The sequence below is a fragment of the Cyrtonyx montezumae genome, unplaced genomic scaffold (genome assembly GCF_038088225.1).
Source record: "Cyrtonyx montezumae isolate F1298 unplaced genomic scaffold, pur_monq_1.0 scaffold_25, whole genome shotgun sequence".
NCBI classification, from domain to species: domain Eukaryota; kingdom Metazoa; phylum Chordata; class Aves; order Galliformes; family Odontophoridae; genus Cyrtonyx; species Cyrtonyx montezumae.
This window is the reverse complement of record NW_027071992.1, coordinates 5,900,862-5,922,759: the sequence shown is the minus strand read 5'-3', so window position 1 is coordinate 5,922,759 and position 21,898 is coordinate 5,900,862. Positions and strand designations below refer to the sequence as shown.

The 21,898-nt window shown below is 36.3% G+C and overlaps 1 protein-coding gene across 1 annotated transcript in view; it reads left to right on the top strand.

The window, feature by feature from the left end:
- Window positions 1-21,898, top strand: part of RAB3C (RAB3C, member RAS oncogene family) — a 119,007-nt gene that overhangs the window by 42,723 nt on the left and 54,386 nt on the right. The window contains exon 2 of the mRNA XM_065739855.1: window positions 11,035-11,153. Within this exon, the coding sequence (XP_065595927.1) occupies window positions 11,035-11,153 (119 nt within the window). The remainder of the gene's footprint in view (window positions 1-11,034; window positions 11,154-21,898) is intronic.

Below are 21,898 nucleotides of genomic sequence, written 5' to 3'. Positions count from 1 at the left end.
AAGGAAAGGAAAGGAAAGGAAAGGAAAGGAAAGGAAAGGAAAGGAAAGGAAAGGAAAGGAAAGGAAAGGAAAGGAAAGGAAAGGAAAGGAAAGGAAAGGAAAGGAAAGAAAGAAAGAAAGGAAAGGAAAGGAAAGGAAAGGAAAGGAAAAGGAAAGGAAAGGAAAGGAAAGGAAAGGAAAGGAAAGGAAAGGAAAGGAAAGGAAAGGAAAGGAAAGGAAAGGAAAGGAAAGGAAAGGAAAGGAAAGGAAGGAAAGGAAAGGAAAGAAAGGAAAGAAAGGAAAGGAAGGAAAGGAGAAAGAAAGAAAAAAAAGAAAGGAAAAAAGAAGAAAAGAGAAAGGAAAAAGAAAAGGCAGAATACCTGTCCAAACCTTGCACAGACTAAGAATCTAATCTGTTGAAAATTTTCTAATTGTTTTAGAGTCACCTTGGAGGAAAAAATAATGGAACTGATAGTGACCATTTCTGAGAGAGAAATAGAGATACAATGTTCTGATTCCTTTCTATTCAAACAGCAATAGCAATAATGCTGGTATGAATACCAGCTATAGTATCACTGTCTATTGTACTGATCAGGACTCCTAAATTGGTGTGGTCTGTAAAAAGATTAAATTTCGAATTTGACAAAGTGAGAAATATTAATAGGTCAGTAGGTGTGGTAACTATGCTTTGTGGTGAGACCATGTTCCTCTTAAAAGTTTGAGCTTAAAATTACAAAGAGTTCATTAGAATTGCTAAATATGATTTTACATATGCTAAACACGTAACTCTCACCAGTTTGAGCTAAAAAGAAAAGAGATCAAGGGCCAAATTACAAAGCAATTTAGCTGAAATCTAGTGTAATTATTCCACTTGATGTCAGAACTCCCCATGACATTTTTAACATCTGCTTACAGCTCTCTCTTTAATAATTTACTGTTTATACTTGAACAATATAGAGTTCATGGTGGCTGATGTGTGCCACATTATGTCAGCTTCCGCAATGGTTTCAGGATAAATAAACATTTTATTGTCAGAGTGACCTGTGCTCTCTTGAATTATATTTATTTCATCAAATACCAGGACAATAAAAACCCACTGTACCAAACCATATAGCAGATTATATTCTTGTTTCCATTTAGCATCTTTAACCTCTTGTTTGTTTGTTTGTTTTTTCTTTTTTCCGTTTTTTTCTTGAAGATATTCTCACAGTTCTTCTGGTTTATCTAAGAAATATACCTTGCTTTTGATGACACATCTTTCTTTAGACTTCAATAGTGACTTCAATTTTCTTTAGAATTTCTTTAGACTTCAATTGTGACTTCAATACAATTCCCCAAATTAATAGACAAATCCTACCTAGGGATAGGTAATACTAGCAGCATACTGATGACAGTAGTATCTTTATGTTAATTTTTCCACAACTAATCTAAAGCAATTTAAAGGCAGGCAATAACAGATTTTCTGGAGCCCTGTAAGAGTTGGTAGTTACAGATCAATTTTGAAAGAGCTAAAGACAGTATTCAGAGTATAGTAGGTTTAGGGTCAGCTTCTTGGCCTTCCATGTATCACGCTCATTTCACAAGTTGTCTGGATAGAGTGGTTGACTGCCATGCTGTAAAAAAACCCTTTCAGTTTCTGATGGCTGCCATTACCTGTCCTGTGCCACCTGTCCTTTATCCATCTTTCCCCTTAACATAGAACCACTTCAGATAGACTCAGCTGAATGTGTTGAAGACACCAGAAGAACTCACTTGGCACATGACATTCATGATTCTGGCTAGCTCACCACACCATGTAATACTCATCACTGCAGAAATAAATTACTAATCACAAATACCTGAACCAAGAAGGAAAAAAATATAGAGAAGCAGTTTAAAAAGGAAAGGGAAATGCTATGTTGATAGGGAACTCAAAACTCTAACTCACAGCCACATAGGAAGTTTACTTCTGACAGAATACTGGAAAGCAAAGGAGTTAAAACTGAATGGAAAGAAGGAGAGTTTAATGAAGGCTGTCCTGTAAACACAGCTCTTTTTTCATTTGAGCCTTAAAATCTAAAAGTTTCTTCCTAATATATTATATGCCAAAACTTACCAGAGTTTCTTCAGGTAACTTAGATGTCTGCCCTAAAAGAAAATGATTCTCTGGAAGCTGGTATCCTAACTCTGCCATAGAAAGAGATTATACCTAGAGAGTTCACTACACATGGAAGCTTACAAAAATATCTCAATGGGACTGATCTTGAGCCATGCCTGAACTCTTCCAAAAATAATACATTTGCAGTCTTTTGCCTAAAGTGGGTTGAATGTGACTTGTTCTGTAATAGAAAATGTCTCTTTATTTTTATAGTTAACTTAAATGTAAAATAATTCTGTGTAAAAATCTTGAGTTGATAGTAATTCTGCTGACTACTTAAATGTATTTTGTGAACTTTGTGTTCTGCACAGAAACACGTTCTTTTACTTTTGAGAATGTTTGAAAGGTCATTAATATTTAATAAGAACATTCCTGAGGACTTAAACACGGGGGTTTATCACAGGGAAAAGCAGAGGTGAAGAGAAAATTTCTGGCAAGTGTGCTTGGTTTGTGGCTTAAGAATGTCCTTTGAACTACCAATTCAAACTTTTTTCTGAAAGAGTTACAAAACTCTGCTCCTAAAATATCTGCTAGAACAAAAATCTGCTAAGCTTGTTGTAGTCATGAGGATAGAATTATGTTCATAGTTCTTAATAGCTAAGAGGTACTGTTAGCTGATCAGTGGACAAGGATTTGCATAATCTTGTAACGTGATGACAGTATTACACAAATTTGTGCAGTGCAATGAGCTCCTGATATAGAGCTATGGTCAGAAGGGCTGGTAAAACTTTTTGCTGTCCACAGAGTTCACCCTCATTCTGATTAATAAGGGCAAGTTGATTAAATATGAGTAATGAATATTAATACAGGAAACTGTCTTCAAGATGTAGAATAGAACCTAATGACAATGGAGAGTAAACTGAAATCATATTTTGTGAATAGCAAGTTCCAGAGAGAAGTGATTAATCCAAACATATATAAGTATCTAATCACAGTATAAAAGTGGAAAGAGCAAAAAGGTACAGCGTCATTCCAATATATCTAGGTGATGCTGTCTGCTTGTGTCTTAACAGCCAGCTTAGTTTCTGAATGTATATCTTAGCCCACTGTTTTTTACCTTCATTCTAAATGAAAGGTGTATGCCTTTCAAAATTGATGAGAAATCAGGCAAAATGTAAAAGCTTTAGCACAACTGTAAAATAAATAAATAAATAAATAACGAGACATTTGTCATAGGGCAGTCACACAACCATTTTCAGGCCACCAGTTGCTCTTTGGGTTGAAGAGCCAGTTTTGAAACAGACAAATTACAAATACCAAATAACAGTCACCAAAGCAGAGATAAAAACTATTTATTGTCTCCTTCATCTGTGCATGAAACTGCTCTGCTCCTAATACAGCAATTAGGCATAAGTCTCATATCGTTAGAACAAAGTCTGCTGCAAACTATCCTTGTGCCACTGTATGTACAGTGGCCTCTGGCTACTTTAACAGTTGCCAAGTACACTCCCAGAGGTTAAAAAGACTTACCGGTGAGTCTGAAGATTGTCAACAGTGTGCCCAAGTGTCAGATTTCTAAGGTGACCATTTCTTGAAACATGACTGTTGATATAGCAATTTTTTGTGTGTTCCTTTCACTCAGAAGCTTATTGCTTTGATACCTTCAGGCTTTACCAGAATTCAGTGGCAGGTGTTAGCATTCCAAGATGGCTTTGCTAATTTAGCTGTTGTTCTTAAACAAGTCGCAGAACTCTAAGAGCAGGAGCTTTAAAAAGCAAATATGACAAGACCAGAAATATCATGTTGTTTTCCTTCTAGAATGATAATAGCTGCCTGTAAAACAGATGCTTATCAAAGCTTTGCTGATTTTGTTTGTATATAGCATCCTTTCAGGCAAGGTTCTCTGTGGTCTTAATTGTTTTTGTTCATTTGTTTTTTGTTTGTTTGTTTGTTTTTTCCAGAAAAATATGAAGATACTTCTACATTTAATTACAAGTAATTAAATGTAACAATAAAAATATGAAAGTATTCAACTGATTTTTCCCTTGATACTGGACTGATATTAATTTGTCTTTTAATTTTATTCAGAAAAGATGCTTGCATTATTGTATAAACTGCAATAATAGAGTATTTCATAAATTCTTAATTTCCACCATAGTTTTTGGATCTGAAAGTTTGATTCTGCAACTCTCTCCTTAAAATAGAAGAAAATACATTATAAAACTGAAACCCAAGCCTTTCTAGAAAGAAAAATCCTTTGTAGGCCATAACATGAAGCCTGTTTAAAATATTAAGTGGCATTTGAATCAAACTAACCCGATTTATTATTGAAGAAAATGCTGGGACCCACTGATTATACAGTAGCAAAGAAACACACATTACTAATAAGGCAGGGAGACTCAAAACTTGACTCCAGAACAAATGACTGCTGTGCTGAGCTACAAAAAAGGCAATGGTTCAGTGACTTTCAGAAGCTAAGTGTTTTAGGAAGGAGTTGTAGCTGGACTGCAGAGAATGAAATTTTTGTCTTAAAAATAAAGAAAAAAAAGACATTAAAGATCAGAAGAGGAGAAAAATAAGGAATCTGAATGGATATGAACTTCAGGCACAGTTATCAGCTGCAGGGATGTTGTGAGAAAAAGCAAATCTACGAATTTCTTACAACCCTGGCTTGGGTTTTCTGGGCGCCAAACTGTTCCTCTGAGAGAAGCTGTGCCACAAGCTCAGGACAGACCTCCCAGAGCCATTTTGCTGAGTGGAATATGGAATATTAGCCCACAGCCCTCCTATGTAATGAATGACCTGCCAACTTTGATTTAGGGTGAGTTGTAGGGACTAGCATACACCTCTGGATTATGTGTACAGGCAAGCTGAGTAGCTGGCTTTTTAAGTTGCAGATGTTTTGTTTGTTTGTTTGTTTGTTTTAATATGTATATATTTAGACATATATATATTTAGATAGATATATATTTATACAAACATATACACAGACATAGGTATATAAAAGAACAGAATTCCAGGGAAACCAAAGCCATTAGAAATCTGGAATCTGCTGCTAAGGGCAGATAGGTACACCATCAAGAGCTGAATTGGCAGTACACAGTGCTATATTTTCTCTGCATATCTTGGCTAAAGAAACAGGTTTGAAATGTTTTCCATTCTCTTATCTGTTAAGTGTTCATATGTGTCTTTCTGTGGGCCCAATGGTTTCTGTTGGAATTTTTTTTGTTTTCTTAGAAGTGATGTTCCCAGAACAGTCTACTCATTTTCCTGCAAGTTTCCTTCTCTTTTCTCATTCTTTGTGTCCTACGTAGTTACTTCTGCTGTAGATCTGCACCTGCTCTTCCTGAGTGGCTGGCAGCAGGCTTTGGATGGATTTGCTTCTGTACATACCAGGAATAAGATGATTTTTGCAGAGGTTGCCCCTTGCCTCTCTCTGAAAAGTGTACATACTGATTCTGTGTTTGTTGTATTTCACTTTTTATACTTTATTGTTTGAACTCACAATGATCCCTGAGGAAAGATCAGAGATGTGCCTTTTGAGCTGCTCAGAAAAAAAGCCAGTTCAGATTTTCATTCACTTACTGCCTCAAGTCCTTTTATGTAAAACATGAGAAAAGAGGGAAACATACAGTCTCTTTGATGGAATATATAAATAACCAGTGGAAAGCAACAGCAGGAAATAAACATGAAACTCGTAAAGCAGCTTCAGTTCTTGATTGTTCTGTCAATTTTGTTTAAGTTCACAGAAAATATTGACCTGTAAAGTGAGAATTCACCCAATTCACATTTCTAATTTTATCCTTCTGTTTGCTTCTCTTCAAATGCTATTGATGTGCATCAGAGATGCAGATGCTGTTGAAGAAATCTTTCAGTACTGCCAATTTTCTGTCCCAAGCTGTATTGTGATTTATATAAAGCTTACAATGTGAGGAAATGAATCTAAAGTGACATCAGTATGTTTAGAATACAATGCAGAAATACAGAGTCACTCAAGTGTGCTGTAAAATCAGTTTGTGTTTTCCAGACTGAATTCCATAATGACATACTTATTAAAAGTTCTTGCTGCCAAATGCTGTTTGCTTTCACCTTTGAGACTGTCTGCATTAATAACGAGTAGCTCCACTTAGAAGTTATTTACATAAAGTATTATTCATGTCAGTGGTGCAGTGCTAAGCAAGGGATAGAGAGAGCACACACTCAGCAAATTAATTCAGAAAGGGTCAGATTTAATGTGATGCTCAAAATCATTGGTATAATTGAAGTGTATGTTCTTACATGGCACATTCTGGATGACATCTGCCTTAGCAGGCCTTGACAGTAAGGAGGATTTACTTCTGCTAAATTAGTTCAGCTAACTCTATATTGCAAGCCTAAATGGTTATTATTTTCGAAACATTTATAAAAACAGGGTTACTGTGTTTTATGTTTTGGGACTTTTTAGCTCCATAAATGCTTATCTTCACATGCAGAACAGGTTATTTCTTCTGTGTCAGCTAGATTGCTGTCTCTTCTTATTTCTGCTTTCTCAGATGAGTATTACATTATAGCTCTCCACTCCTCTGCAACCATTTATGTCGGCAGCTAGTGCATTTCCCATACTCTAAAGCTACCAGCTTTATGACAGTTACATAGTAATAACAAAAATCTGTGGGAAATTTCTCAATAAGGCTAGCTTCAAGGAGGAAACACATGACAAAAAACCTTGTTAATGAAATTACTGTAAAAATAACCAATAAATGTTCTCCTTAAGTTTATTATATTGTCAGATTTACGATTTTAATTCCAACAAACAGCCAAGGTAACCTAGAATTATCATGCTTCAAATGCTGTTTGATACATGGGAAAGGACAGGTGGCCAAATATGTACCAAATTGGTATCTTCATGAGCCAGAAACAGGTATATTTGCCCACAATCTATGCTTCTCCACCATTCCTCTTTTGCTGCCTACAGATACATGTGCCTTACTCAGGGTCTTTTCCTATGGAAAACCTTTGCTGATTCCTTTGTCTGTTAACTGGTTATTTTGTCAAAAAAGGAAGGGTGGGGGTGATGCCCTCTATGTTAACAAATGGATAGATTGTGAAGAGCTGCCTTCAAGAAATAGCCATGATCATGTTAAAAGCTTGTAGGTAAAAACTTAAGGACCAGACCAATAAAGAACATCTGGTGGTCTGGGTCTACTACAAGCCACCTGATCACAGAGGGCCTTTGGATGCACCTTCTTGCTTCAGCTGCAAGAGCTCTTGTACTCACAGGCTCTGATCTTGATGGGGAATTAGAGGTGGTCTGGGCTTTAGTGACCTTGCCCTACCCAAAGATTTTGTCATCTTGAGAAATGTGGGCCAGGCAAAGAGCAGAGTCAGGATCCTGAACGTCAGGAGAACAAACATCTATCTGTTTAAGAAATTATTGGATGAGATCTCCTGGGAGATTGCCCAGTTACAAAGGAATGGAGCAGAGCTGGCATTTCTTTAAGGATACCTTTCTGAAAGCACAAGAGCTCTCCATTCCCCAGCGTATGAGATCAAGCATGGGAGGCGGAAAACCAGCTTGGCTGCACAAAGAACTGCTGTTCTAACTGAGGGATATGAAGGAAATGCACAGACAGTGGAAGTAGGAATGGGTGGCCTGGAATGAATGTAGGGATGCTGTCCAGACATGAAGAAGTAGGAGACGTTGTCTGTTGGGAGACGTTTTTTTATGTTCAGTTTTAAGATTTGTAAAATACTCCTTTGTGTCTTCCATGCATACAACTTTTCATAAAGCATTCCCTTGCTGTCATTCATCCTCTTCTATTTTTCTACTCTACTTCTTTAATGAGCAGCCTGTTGTCCTTATCAGACTTTATTCCCATGAATGAAAGAGCCCCCAGGACAATCTATGTGTCTTGTTTTCTGTCCATCAAAGATGAAAATGAACTGCCTTAGTTATAATGCCATTCATTAATAGGTCAATTTTCATTCTTCCTGAGTCTTATTTTATTTAGTTTGCTAAACTAAAACATCAGTGCAATATAACAACATTATATTTCAGAATATAAACCTAAAAAGGTGGTCACTGGATCAATTCCATGGTCTTGCTAAAAAAAGTAATAAAAGTAAAATAACAGCAGCCAATAGCCATATCTGAATTGGAGGTTTTCTTGGAGTACAAACTAATTCTTGAGGATAAAAATCATACTGATTTACAGTCATAAATATGATGAAATATGACAATTAGGTTTTTTTCTGCTCTATTCTTCCATAAGAATAAAATTGAACGAACAGAAAAGTCCACTTACATAACTTCATTATCTACTTCAGATACATTAAATCCGTATAATAAAACATGTAGCTCAATATTAAAGTATTTTTAAGTGTACTATTTCTTCGTATATGTTATTTTTATTACTTAGCAGTACTATATATGGAGCTATCTTTGAGGTGTTTTTGAGTACATTCTAGTCAGAATACAAACATGAAAATCACAAAATGTTTCACAAAATGGATTACTGGTATTAATCGACAGTTGGATTGGATGATCTTGTAGGTCGTTTCCAACCTTGATGACTCTATTCTATGATTTCATTTCTTACAGAACCATGAACACTCCAGCACTTTCTGTACATTAGATCAATGAAAATTTTATTTTCTTATAGCAAGTGCATTGATAATGACATCAACGTAGATGTGACTGTTGACATATGAACCTAATATATGAAGCCTCATTAATGGTGAACTGTCTATCCAAGATGCCAATGTAACAATTTTGTTGTTGTCCCATTAGCTGCAGGCATATATTAGATGCCTGTACTGAGAACGATCCTAAATACCTGCTTCCTTCCTTTGATCATGTCCAACCCAATGCCTTGGTCAATTCAGACAGTGTTTGGATTCTCACCTGCAGACCCCTTCCATTTGTGTAAATTATTTAAGAATTTTTATCTTTGTTTGTCATCTTGTACACTCTTTTTTATTCTCTGTAATTAGAATACCTGGGTTTATACTGACTGTCTACAAAGTGGTTAATGTTTTAAGACAGGAAGCCTCGCTTACTTATGGTTTGGTTGTGAGGACTGTTCACTCTTATCTGCAGACAGGTTTCAGCAGATATCACCCACAGCAAGATAAGATTTGCTTCAGAAACAGTAGGCTTCTGTTTGTCACAGCATCATATTTCCAACCAAATATGCTTCTGACAAACAAGCAAGCAGGCAGATGCTGACAAAACTTGTTTGGAAATTGCATCTGTTCTGTATAGTAAGACTGTGTGCTTGCTACAGTCCTTCCCTCCCAGCTCTTTTCCTTAGAATCAAATCAAATAAATGAAACCAGCAAAACATGTGAGTATAACTTACTCTGTATCAGAAAAACAAAGACTTGATTTTTTTTTAGATAATGAATGGTGATTATTTCTTCTGATAACACTGTTTTTACTTTAAATTTCAATGATAATTTTTCTCTTATTTACAGAGTATAATCTATTGAGAGAGAACTGACCTCTGTGTAGTAGAATGTACTCAGGCTTAGTGGAGGAGTCTTACACCAGAAAATCTGGGAGTGGTTAAAACAACTATCCTGCCTCCAGACCACACCTGGAAAAGTCTCAGCCAGCTCAGAATACTAGCAGGAGAAGTTTAGGCCTGCCTGGTGTTTCCCAGACCTACAGAGTTTAACCTCCCATGTGGTCACTTAGGGTCTAACTTCTTTATGGCTTTTAGCTTCGGAGCACTACATCAAGGCAGTAGCCACCATAAACCAGAATGTAGTGAATGCATACATTTTAGCCACGTCCTTGTTTGGTTTCAGCAACTGTCTTACTTTATTTCTTATACATTAAGTCGTTTCTGATATATGTACAGCCTCCTTTTTTACTTTGTTGGGTTATAGAATGCACAACATTATGCATAAAGAAGGCCTGATTATTTTTCTTCTTTTCATGACAGTACAACTAACACAGAAACCCTTTCAGAAAGCACTCCAAATAAAACATTGTCTACCTCAAGTTATTTCTCTTTTTAAGCAGTAAGACAGATTAAATAAATTCGTTCTTACTGTAAAGTAAACTAGTTCTTATCTACTCTAAATATCTGAAATAATGGAATTTTGATTCAAAGTCTGTCAAAAAAGTGATATCCAGTGGATCTTTTAGAGTGTTAGAGGACTGCTCTGAAATGTTATGTTTTGTTCATCTAAAGCTATTCATGTTTATAGGTAAAATTATTAAATAGGTTTGTTGGAATGTGGTGTAGTTATGCTTTTCCTGTAATTTAGCTATTGCTTGTGTCTCATAGTATCTCGGTAAAGGTAGCTATCCTAAACACTGAATGTAAATGTAGTAACAAATACTCCCTGATCTGAAGATGATTTTTTTTAAAATGAAAATAATAAAGCAAAGAGTGGGAAAAAGGAAAACTTCCACTCCTTACTTTACAGAGTTTCAGAGAATGCAGAAGAAAACAGGTCTGTAGTAAGTATATCTGTATATGCTAAAGTTGGCAAGAACTCCAATGGTATAAAATAAAAAAAAACACAGCAGTTAAACATTGCCTTTTAGCCAGAACATTCACAGACTTCAAGAACCATTCTCATCTTATGGTGAAAGTCTTAAGGATGCTGATTTACCCCAACTTTTTCTCCAGAACATGATACCGTCCCTTTCCCCTCTATCAAAAAGGAAAGCTTCAAGGCAGGAGACAAGGTTCTCATCCAAAATACATTACACAATATGAAGAAATTAATGACTTCTGTTATAAGCCATTTGTTCTTTCCTCCACTTTCACTGTATTTCAGAATGGACCTGTGTCTCCTATTATGATCGAAAGCAGAATACTTCTTTTTGTGGTCATTATCATTTTTCTCTCCTTTCAATTAGTTTTATGAAGAGGATTGCAGAAAACAAAAAAAAAAAAAAAAAAAAAAGAAAAAAGAAAAAAAACCCATCATTTGTCAATTTATATGCAATATGTAAAAAGATTTTTTTGTTACTGTTTCAGGACACAGCAGGTCAGGAGAGATACAGAACAATTACCACAGCTTACTATCGGGGTGCAATGGGTTTCATTTTAATGTATGACATCACAAATGAAGAATCCTTCAATGCTGTGCAGGATTGGTAAGTAAAACTTGGAATTCATATTAGCTATCAGAGGTAATGTTTGATATCACTTCACTGCTGTGATAGTGTACATTGTTTTGGAAAATTTTCTTTCCAGATATTGTGCCTATGCCCAAAGGCAGGGTTTTTGATTTTGTGGAAAGACAATCAATACCTTAAAATGCTTTGCGTGTGATTCATAGCAATGGTTGTGCTTTCTGTGATGTTAGTTAATGTGAGTTATTCCACTAAAATAAGCAACTTGGTAAGTAGCTGCTAAGTTACTAGAAATCATTAGTGTAGCTCAAGGGGAGAATTTGGATGCTATGTGTAGGGTTGTCTTAATTTTTTAATGTTGCTTTTAACCTTAGTGTGTTAAATGTCTCATTCACGTGGCTCAAGTGTAAAAAATGTTAAGAAAACTTTCACCAGATTTATAGAACTTAAAATGGATGGTTATATTTTATAAACGTCAAGATGTTTCCATAACTGTATGTCATTTTAACCAGACATGCATAAATGAGGATCCAAAAACTGTAAGGTTTTAGAAGAACAGCTGATCCAAAAGGAAAGCTAGAGTTAGTCTAAGCTGTCTCATCTTATCCTTTAAGAGGTATTTTCATACCTAAGAGCCTTCAAGTAGTGCCCTTGGTGATATGTATAGAATTTGTTTTGTGTTCTCTGTGCTTTTGCTTGCACTCTGTTCCAATGGAGAACTGCATTTTAAAGAATGCAATGTGTGTGTGTGTTTTGTTCAGTACATTTCTTTTTATCTTTCGTTAACATATGCACCAATGCATACTTTTTTGTTGTTTTTTTACAGTAGACAATGTCACAAACATATTTTACTCTTGAATTAAAAGGCAGTGATGTTGTGATGGCTGTTTGTAATGAGTATGGGTACGCAGGCCCAGGCTGACCAATAATTTTTTTTTCTCTCTTTCACACTCTTTAACTTGTGGCAGAAAAAGCCTAAACTAAACCCTTGGAGCACATTTAATCTCCACATGTGGAGTTTTTCTTGGTCTGTGTATGCTAAGTCTTGACATTCAACATTCAGAAGAAAAGAATTAGGAAACTTAGCTTAATTCTGCTCTACAAGAAATAGAAATGTTGCCTAACATGTCTAGTCTGAATGCCAGCAATGTATTCAGTCATGCAGGGAGAGGGACAGTCCCGAGTGAGCCCCCCCTTCATGCTGCTGTCAGTCCGACTCCACACTGAATTGCTCTTATGAAAAAATTGCTCTTATGAATCTATCTCTATTTTCTAGAGAATCAATAAGCTTATATGGCTAGTACAGACCACATGACTAGCTTTTGAACAAGAGAATTTATCTGAATGGAGTCTCTACACGATGCTTACATTGGAAGATGAATTGTACTGTAGCTTGTTATGACAAGGGAATGCTCTGAGTCTTTAATACCACCTGTTAATATCATGCTGAGGGCTTGCTGTTCATAGTTACTGTGAACAGTACTGCTCTGTTCAACATCATGGGACAGAAACTCCTATCTATTCAGAAGCAACTGAAACCTTTATTAAAAGATGCTGTTATGAAAGTTTAGCAAAAACAAGAAAAAAGATTAACCCCCCTCAACCGCTGAGCCTGAAATTGTGGCAGCCAGCTTGATGGGCCTGCCAGCTGAAGATTTCCCTTCAGGAAAGGAAGGCTCTGCTACCCTTTCTTCATAGGCTTATTCCGTTCAAGCTATGGGTTAACTGGGTGGTAGTGGCTGTGAGGGGCCAGCTGTAATCTGCAAATCCCATTGCCCCAATCCGTGGTCAAACCAGATGGCATGCCATGTATTTTCTAGTCTCCTCTGACATGAAGATTTCTTTATATCAATAGTAAATATGCATACTTATTGTTATTTTCACCACCTGTTTGTTTTTTAGCCTCCTATACCTAATATTGTTGCAACTCTTTCTCTCACGGTGAAAGCCAGATAGGCTTCATACCAGTCAAAGAAAAAATCTCTGTAAAATGAAACAAAAAGAAATATTTAAAAACTAAGGATCTTTTAGATTTGTAAAGTTCAATTTCCCACACTTATTATCTAGAAGATTTACAAACAGTTGGCAGCAACTGTAGAAATTTGGTGGACAGGGGATTGCATGATTACATTCCTAGAGCTACTGAGCAGTCATCTAAATGATGAAAGGGATGACAGACAGGCAGTTCTTCCTCATTTGTCAGGATGAGACACAGATATGCTTTTATTTTCATTTTTAATTTCATGAGCCCAGTTGCTGCATTACTGTTCTTCCTCTCTGTTCTATTCTTTCCATCTCAGAGTTGATAATTGATTTTCATTAGGCTGTGCTCCAAAATTATAGCTTGCTTCTGAATGGGAATTTTAAAAACCTCACAATTACCAGTGCTGCAGGAAATCAGATGTGCGTGTGTGTGTGTTTTTCTGCGCACTTGTGAAAGATTCAGGGTCAAAGAAGTAGCAGCAGATTTTAAGCCCCTCTGGAACTTAAAATGCTTTTCCCTGTGATAAAACTGCCTCTGATGGCAGTGATGGCATTTCATGTATGTGCACAATGCGCCAAATTAAAGCTCAAAGACCATTAGGCTTCATCTAGAAATTATATTACAATCAGTGCAATAAATCTGAAGGTACCTTTTACATCTGGATAAAGAAGGTCAGTTTAAAATATGTGCAGAGACCATTTGTAAAAGCATTTCCCACAAAGCTGTTTTAATGTACTAAAAAGCATTTTTTTTCAGTCTGACATCTGGCTGACATCTCTCATTTATAACAGCAGATGGATTGTCATATTTCCAAGTATGCCATGCCTAGGTCAGCATGACTTTGCTCAGCTGTGAGAAATGCTATACCTAATTTGACTATTAACATTTCACATGAAAAAGTCAATCTCTGTTTTTTTGTCTAAACCTATTAGCACCAGTATATGCAAGACAGCAGTACTACAGGCAAGCATTTGTCCACCATTCTGTGGGGCTGAGAAATCATTCTATCTTAAAGCTTGGCTAGAGAAATTGGAAGTCTACTAAATTTCAAACATTTGATACTTCAGGAAACATTCATATTCTACATTCACTAAGTAAAATAAAAATAAATAAATAAATAAATGGATAAGTTATCAGAAATTAGAAATAATAGTAACAACAAAAACTGTAACATAAGTATTCTTTACATATCCAAAAGCATTTGGCTTGAGAAATCTTGAGTTGCTCACTTTAGATCGTTTTTCTGCATGTGGACCCAGTGATTTATTGCTAACCCTTTTCCATTTCTTTGTCAAGAGTTAATTCAGTTTTAATCTGTCAAAGACTAAACTGTTTCTCTAATTTATTTTCAAGAGTATTGCTAGTCTTCTAGCTGGTTCTCCTGAAGAAGAATCAGTCACCTGGTTTTGTCTCTGGAGTGTCTTTTACTAGTATTCTTCTCTAAACTAACTATATTTTGAATTTTGAATTTTGAATTCTTTAGACAGAACTAAAATGAAATGATAACAGTAAGGCAAAAACACTTTTCTTCTCTAGACTTCAGAAAGAATTTTGTGAAAGATTTGGAGTAGTTCATGTACTGATGCTGAAGAAATGCTATGCCCCTGCATAAACTTTTCCATGATGGAGAAAAGTCAGAATGTATAATTTACAGCATTAAAATTCCAGGCAGCATGTCTTCACAGAAAGGATCTTAATTAGAAGTGTTTGTGTGACTCAGAGGAAGCTAATTTCTCTTACTTCTGGCCCGGGTAGTAGGTTAGGTAAACAAGTTGTGTACATGAATCTCTTTGTGAGCCCTTTCCCAGGACAACTCAAACAAGCCAGTACTGCTGGTAAGGAAAAAATGATAGGTCAATCTCTGAATTTGTTTCCTTCAAAGAAAAGCTCGTGGTAGTAGTCAAGCACTAAAAATTATTCTCCTTTGTATATACAGGCTTTCAGAAGTTCCCTAGAACCAACAGCTTCTGTTTATTCAGTGAGAGCAGATGTGTGTTGAAAATCTGTCTGCTAGTAGAAACAGCAAAACAAATGTTTGACTCAGCAGATCTCCTGTGGAGCTTTGGATCTGCTTTTAGCAGGAGGCCATTTTGCAGCTGGCTCTGCAAGACAGGCATGTACTTGACAATGCTTTTGTGCATATCAGTGGTGCCACCCTAAAATGATTCACAGTTTTGGAAATAGACAGTTGGGCTTTTTTTCCAAAAATAGGAACCACTCGGAGGGCATAATTTTTCTGCTTGGGCTGATGTCTAGAGCCTACATTAGAAAAAGAGAACAAGCAAAATATGCTCCTCAGGTAAACTCCTTAGACCGCACCCACACATTTCAAGTAATTTGTCTGATTTTCTTTAGCATTCTCTTCCTTCTCCTATTAAATCTGAATATGAAAAAAGTGAATGTTAAGAGCGGCTCTGTTCCACTTCAAATTATGTTTGTTGTAGTAGTTTGGTTATAAGGCCACAGTAGTTGCTTTACTCTTTTACGCTGACAGTTGGAGCATTTATAGCTTTTAGCCTTTATCATTATTATACTTCTGAAGGGGCTTTTATGCTCACTTTTCTCTTAGTGGATCAGTCAACACAGATTTATGGCTCTGTTTCCTTTTGGTAGAAAGGAGGATGTGAAGGCTCTGTATATTTTTGAAAATGGAATCAAATCAGTATGTTGAGTTCCATAGACATGTCAGGAAAATAAATCTGAGATGAACTGCTTTTTAAATACAACCTTGCTATCCTTTTACTGACAGTTTTGAGGTTGAGGAGTTATTTATACCCAGAATATTTCTAATGCAGTGTCTCATCCTAGGTTAGAAACAGCATATGAAAGCCTGGGTCTTTATGTCCTAGTTTAAATCCCAGCTGAATGGCTTTACCCTCTGCAAATTCAAAGGCTAGATAGGAGTGTTTTTGCATAGTACACTCACTTTGAGTCAGTACTTTGGCAATGAAAAGGTTGTCCCAAATCAAAGCACATGTCTGGCAATATCTGTCATTGCCTGGTGGCAACTGAAACAATTGCCATGGGGAGCTTCCTTATGTGTGTGTGTTGAGAAGCTCATCACTTTTGGGAAGGTATCAGCTGGCAAACAGTGTATTATTGTGCTTACTTTATGAAGGAGACAGAGGCTTAGCATACAGCATGCAATTTCTGATTTAAGAATTCTTTTATGCTTATTATTTATGTTTATTACATATTTGGAATTATTATATATTATGTGTTTATTATCTATTTCCATGGAAACTTGTTGCAGAACTTAGTGCTAACCAACTTGCCTGTAATAACATGAAAATTTAGTGAATTTCAAATAAAAGCCAACAGAATAAAATACTAATCACATGTTATTCATCTGTGCACATAACACACGGGGGATGGTTATTGGGAATGGGGTCTGGGCAAAGACAATAGAATAGGAACAGTAATCATTAGTTAAAAACAGAGTGGATCCTGACCTGCAGTATTATGAGTTAAGCCATTACCAGAAATTTTGACGTGTTTTTCCTGAAGGATAGCTGGCTTGGAAATCATTCCTCAAGGTACCATTTGAGGTATCTTGAAAGCAGAGCTCTAAAGAGCAATTATGCTACTATCAACACAATGTAATATTCAGAATTATGGCTTAAAAAATATGAACATTCACTGCATTGTGTCATTAGGCAGCTGAATGTACTGGATATGCCACTAATAGTTGTCCTAGATAGCACTGTGGAAAAAAGCCCAGTTCATTCAAAATGTGCTTTTACTTTCCATTTAGCATCCTGAATGAACTATAAGCCATCAGGTTGTACATACAGTGCTCTAGAATTATTATTTTTTATGTTTTCTATAACACATCTTTCTTGTAATAAGAGACTCGCTTTTTTTTTTTGAATTGTCTTTAAGAGGAAAAATAAAATTGGAAAATACATTAGCATGTTAATGGACAAATGTAAAAAGCCTCAAACCAAATTAAGCCCATTAAGTTAATGTCAGTACTGCTATGTGCACTTCTGAAGGGCATATGTTCTTTTTGCTTTCACCTCTCTACTTTCAGCCTAATAATCATGCTCAGGGCATGCTTGATCTACAAGCAGGCTATTTTTCTTCTACCTCTCAATATTCAACTCAGTTCTACAATGTAAGAAAAATCCATTATTTGCTGTGTGTTGGGGAGAAAACCTTGGAAGTACTTCCAGGCAGAGCCGAAGTCCATTCTTGTCTGTCAAAAGGTATGACCTGACAGCACCATTTGTGTGATCCTGCTCTGCAGGGCACTGACACAAGCCATATTTGCCACCTCCTGTGTGTGTCCCAGGAGCTCTGTCTCAAGGGGCTGCGTCCAGCATGAGCTACAGCATGCCAACCAGTGATCTGTGTGCAGGCTGAGTCTGCCCTGCAGCTAGTGGCCTCCTCCACACACCAATGCAGCTGGAAAATTGTCCTGATGGAGCACTCTGATAGTCTATATATTAACTTGGGGTTGGATTCAGATATATTAGTTGATTCCCTGCTTATTTGAGGTAGTTTTTAGCCAAGCAGATGCCAGAAGTTGTGCAATTGCTGCAGTTTCAGTCACTCCTGTTTAAAATAAAGGAATGAGACAATAATGTTGTGTAAATAATATCATGTGAAAAGAACAGGATGAAATTTAAGGATGAATATTTCAGAGCAATCAAAGTAGTATATTTTTTCATTTGTCTTCCTTCTGCAGGATGGATGAGCTTTAAGAGTACTCATATTCTTTACAGATATGAGTATACAGATATTCCTTTAAATATAGGAAACAGAAATACAGAAATTTCAACTTTTTACTTCTAATGATCATGCTTAGAACTGGACGTTGCTATGCACAAGATGACACTAAAATTCTTTGTTCTAAAAAACTAAATATCTTACTTTTGCTTTTAACTCTTTATTTCTGAAGGAAGAATTAAGTCCGGTGGAAAATTAGATATGCTCCTTAAACAGGTTTTTCTTCCCAATAGAAATAGTATCTAAATAATTATAAAGAAATTTAAACAAAATTCTGTATTCCAGGTCAGTTTGCTCAATGGTTTTCCATGTCCTGTTTAGTGCTGAATTCCTGATGTCATACACTGAATATGGAAAACTTAGTTCTGTGAAATGATGTCTTTTTTTCTTCAAATGTTTGTCATCAAACTTAATTTGGATCACGTATGCTAAACTAGTGACAGCTTAAACCACCTACAGGCTTTTCAGTTTGACAGACCCACTCCAAAGTCTGCCACAGTGTTTCTTCCTCTACATCAGAAAAGGGCTACACTACATTACAAAGTAAAGGATTTGAGTAGCAGCATATACAGACAGCTTCTTCCTAAAGTGAAAGGAATCTGTGATGAAAATTTTGCAAATCAATTGTTTTCCTTTTTTAATTTCACTTTTCTACAATGTTCAGCAGGTCATCCATAACATTTACAGTGGGCCACTGAACAGCATACAATATAAAAAATCTTTATTTGTCCTCTTGTCCTTGGTGTTTCCAAATGTAAGGTTTTAGGTTTGCCTGGAAAACAGGTCTCAGTGATGAAAAAAGAACATCTTTCTGATAACATATCTGATAGTAGACTTAAGGCGCACGGTAGCCTGGATGATAGTGCTTTGATGAAGATAATTTTCTTATCATGTTCTTTCCACTAAATCCTGAATTTAAATATGCATATTATTTATGGAAATTTATGCAAACTCTGTATCCAACTGTTTTGAAAATAGTAAACCTTTGATTTAAAAGTTCAAACCTCGTCAGAAAGTGTTTTCAATAAGTTTACTGCCAAAAAGACCAAAAAGTTTCATACACTGTAGCAATTAATCAGAAAAGACTGCAGTTTTTATTACCTCTTTTTTTTTTTTTTATGTTCTTCATCCAAAGAGAAAAAGTACTTAGGGATCTGATATCTGTATTTGCTTCACACCTCTACTTTCACTTTTGCCATGGGACAAAGCACTTCTGCAGAAGTTCCTGCGCTCACACTAAGCTACTTCAATATGTACATGTGATCTCCTTGCTAGAATTCAGTCTTCTACCAGGTATCTGTGTGTTACTCAGCTCGGCTAAGCTGTATCAAGCTGTATCTATACAGAAAGTGGGGCATCTAATCAGGAAAGGGAGCAAATACTGTCTGGACAGAATTTACTCGGGAAGCTCCATGTATTTCTTCTCCCTCAAATCTGAGATGATGCAGCATAGCCATGAATATGTGGTAGCAACCATTCACCCCAATCCTGCTGATTTGCTGATAGCTGAGTAGAGCTCCTCAATGGAGCTAATCTTAGTGATATGCTTCAGGAATTCACCAGCAGAATGAAGTCATCTTTGACTTCCACTGGATCTAACAGGCTGTGTGAGGACCTTAAATGTTTGACTGTTAGATTTTTTCGTTTCTGTATTATGTGGCAGTTGATTAGGCCTGACAGTGGCCATAAGTAGATATGGCTTACTGTAGGGTCATCAGGACAGAGGGAAAGAATATGGAATGCACCCTGTCTATGAGCACCAGTTGCTAACTGGCAGTGGTGCCATCACTGCAGCTGTGGCTCTGCCCCTTGCACCCATACAAATAAGGACTGCAGTTTGAGGGATGAATTTAACCTCTTGTTAGTACTCGGTAGCAGTGAAAACATCCTCACTATTCTCTCCCAGGGCCATTTGTCTTCACTCAGAAAAAAAAAAACAAAAAAAACCATAGGAGTACTGATGAATTTGAAACAGCAGAATTTTTCACTTGAGAAAATGTGACAGATCATGCCTAGTTAATATCCACATCTGGCAAGAAGAGAGGTCTGCCTTAACATACTTCAATTTTAATTCTCAAAAGCACATAGCGTGTGGCAGAATTACCCTGTGGTTTTGGGTTCCTATCCATTGTTCTTTATGAATGCACAGCAAGAAGCAGAACACACCTGCTTTGTCGCCATCTTTTTCCCAGCTGGTAAGTGAACTGAGCATCAATAATTAATAACAATAGTGCAGATGTGACAATCTGAAAATAAACTTGCTTTGTTTGACCAGAAATTTCACAGTGGACTTTCATTATGCTATTGATGAGACAAAAGAGATTCTCAGCTATTCAGAGAACTGATATTAAATAGAGGAATTGTCATCTATTCTATGCCATGTCCTTGTTCTCTTCAGATATGGCACTAGGGGTTACACTGGGGTAAGTGAAAACAAATCAGATCAGATTAACATCTAAATGCTGCTGTGTTTAACTAATATTCATTATTTAAACTATGCTATAATACTCTTAATGCAAAATACCATTTGGTCTGTTTGTTGTTGTTGTTGTTGTTGTTGTTATCCATGACTAGATGATACACTTTAACTTTTCAAAAAGTTAGACAGGTTAAATTGACAGCGTTTTTTTAGAAAATAAACGAACTTCAGTGTGATAGTACGACCGTATGCTGAAAGGAGTGTACGAAATGCTGATTGCATTGTTCAGGCTAGTCTTTTATTTAAAGAGAGTCACAGCCAGTAGCAAATTAAACAAAAACTGGCATGTTATCATCAACTCACAATATTTCATATTGCTAGTAATAAATGTCATAAAGTCTTGTGGCAATGATAGCTTTTATTAGTTGAACAGTAAATAATATATTCTCTTTATCTTCCTCTTGCTGGGCAGGTTGACAAAGTTACACTGTTGCTCAGCATTCCCAAATGAAAGCTCTGCTGCCAGCCAATAACATATGAGTCTTATCACTGACTCAGTAATATCCTTAAACTGTTCCCACTCTCAGCTCAAATTACAGAAGATTTACTTTTATCTGTACTCTAGTAGTATAAATCAGTTATTTGTAGCTTTGGAGGAATACCAGGGTCCTGCACCAAACTCAAACTTTGTGATGCACTGAAGATGCCTTTCCTGTTAGGGATTTCAGATTGGAAGTTAGTTGTGCTGGGTTGGGATAATGTCAGTAGCACCAAAGGCTGGTTTCATCCACACAGTTTGAAGGCAGTTTAAAAAGCCAACAAAAACGACAATGTATATGCCAGCAGTGAAGTAGTGTATAGATTTGGGGGTATTATGAGGGAAGTTTATCAGACCATCTTCCTAATTTAGCTCCCTCATCTCTGCTACCCTCTGGATTGCTTCCTTTCTTCAGCTAGCTTGTCTGTTTTTGATTCCTCTTTTCATCTCTGCCTAATTTCAACACAGATTGTTTTAAGTGTCAGATATTGACAGTTTTAAAAGAGTGATAGCTATGTGTGCCATGACCTGTATATGGGCAAGTATAACAAGGCTCTTGCAGCCATTCCCCAACAACTGGAATTCAGCCCTTAAATCAAGAAGGACAAGTGCCATCAGTGTCATTATGTCAAGACTCAAAGTAACACCAATATAATCCAATAGTAGAGTTTGGGATATTTTTGTATTATAACTTCATGCTATTTAGGTCTGTTCTGCAAAAGAAGCTAGCTTTATAGTATCGATTATCAGAATATTGCAAGACTGACCATTAAACAAAAACATTCATAATAAATGCTTAATAATAAATGGTTTCAATTAAAAATAATAATAATAAAGTATAGTTTCATCAGTCCTATTTCTTGTATGAGCCATTGCCAAATCCACACAAAGAATACAAAGAGCACATGAACAATGAAATATAACTTTTGGAAATTTCAGCTTCAAGGAAGATATCAGTGGTAACTTAAAACAGGCCATAAAGCTATTATGTTGATAGATTCCAGCTGGCAGCCAGAGCAAATTACAGCACACTTGAAGAACTGTATATTTCAACTTCTATGGAAGCTTAGAACACAAGTATATTCTGAATAGGC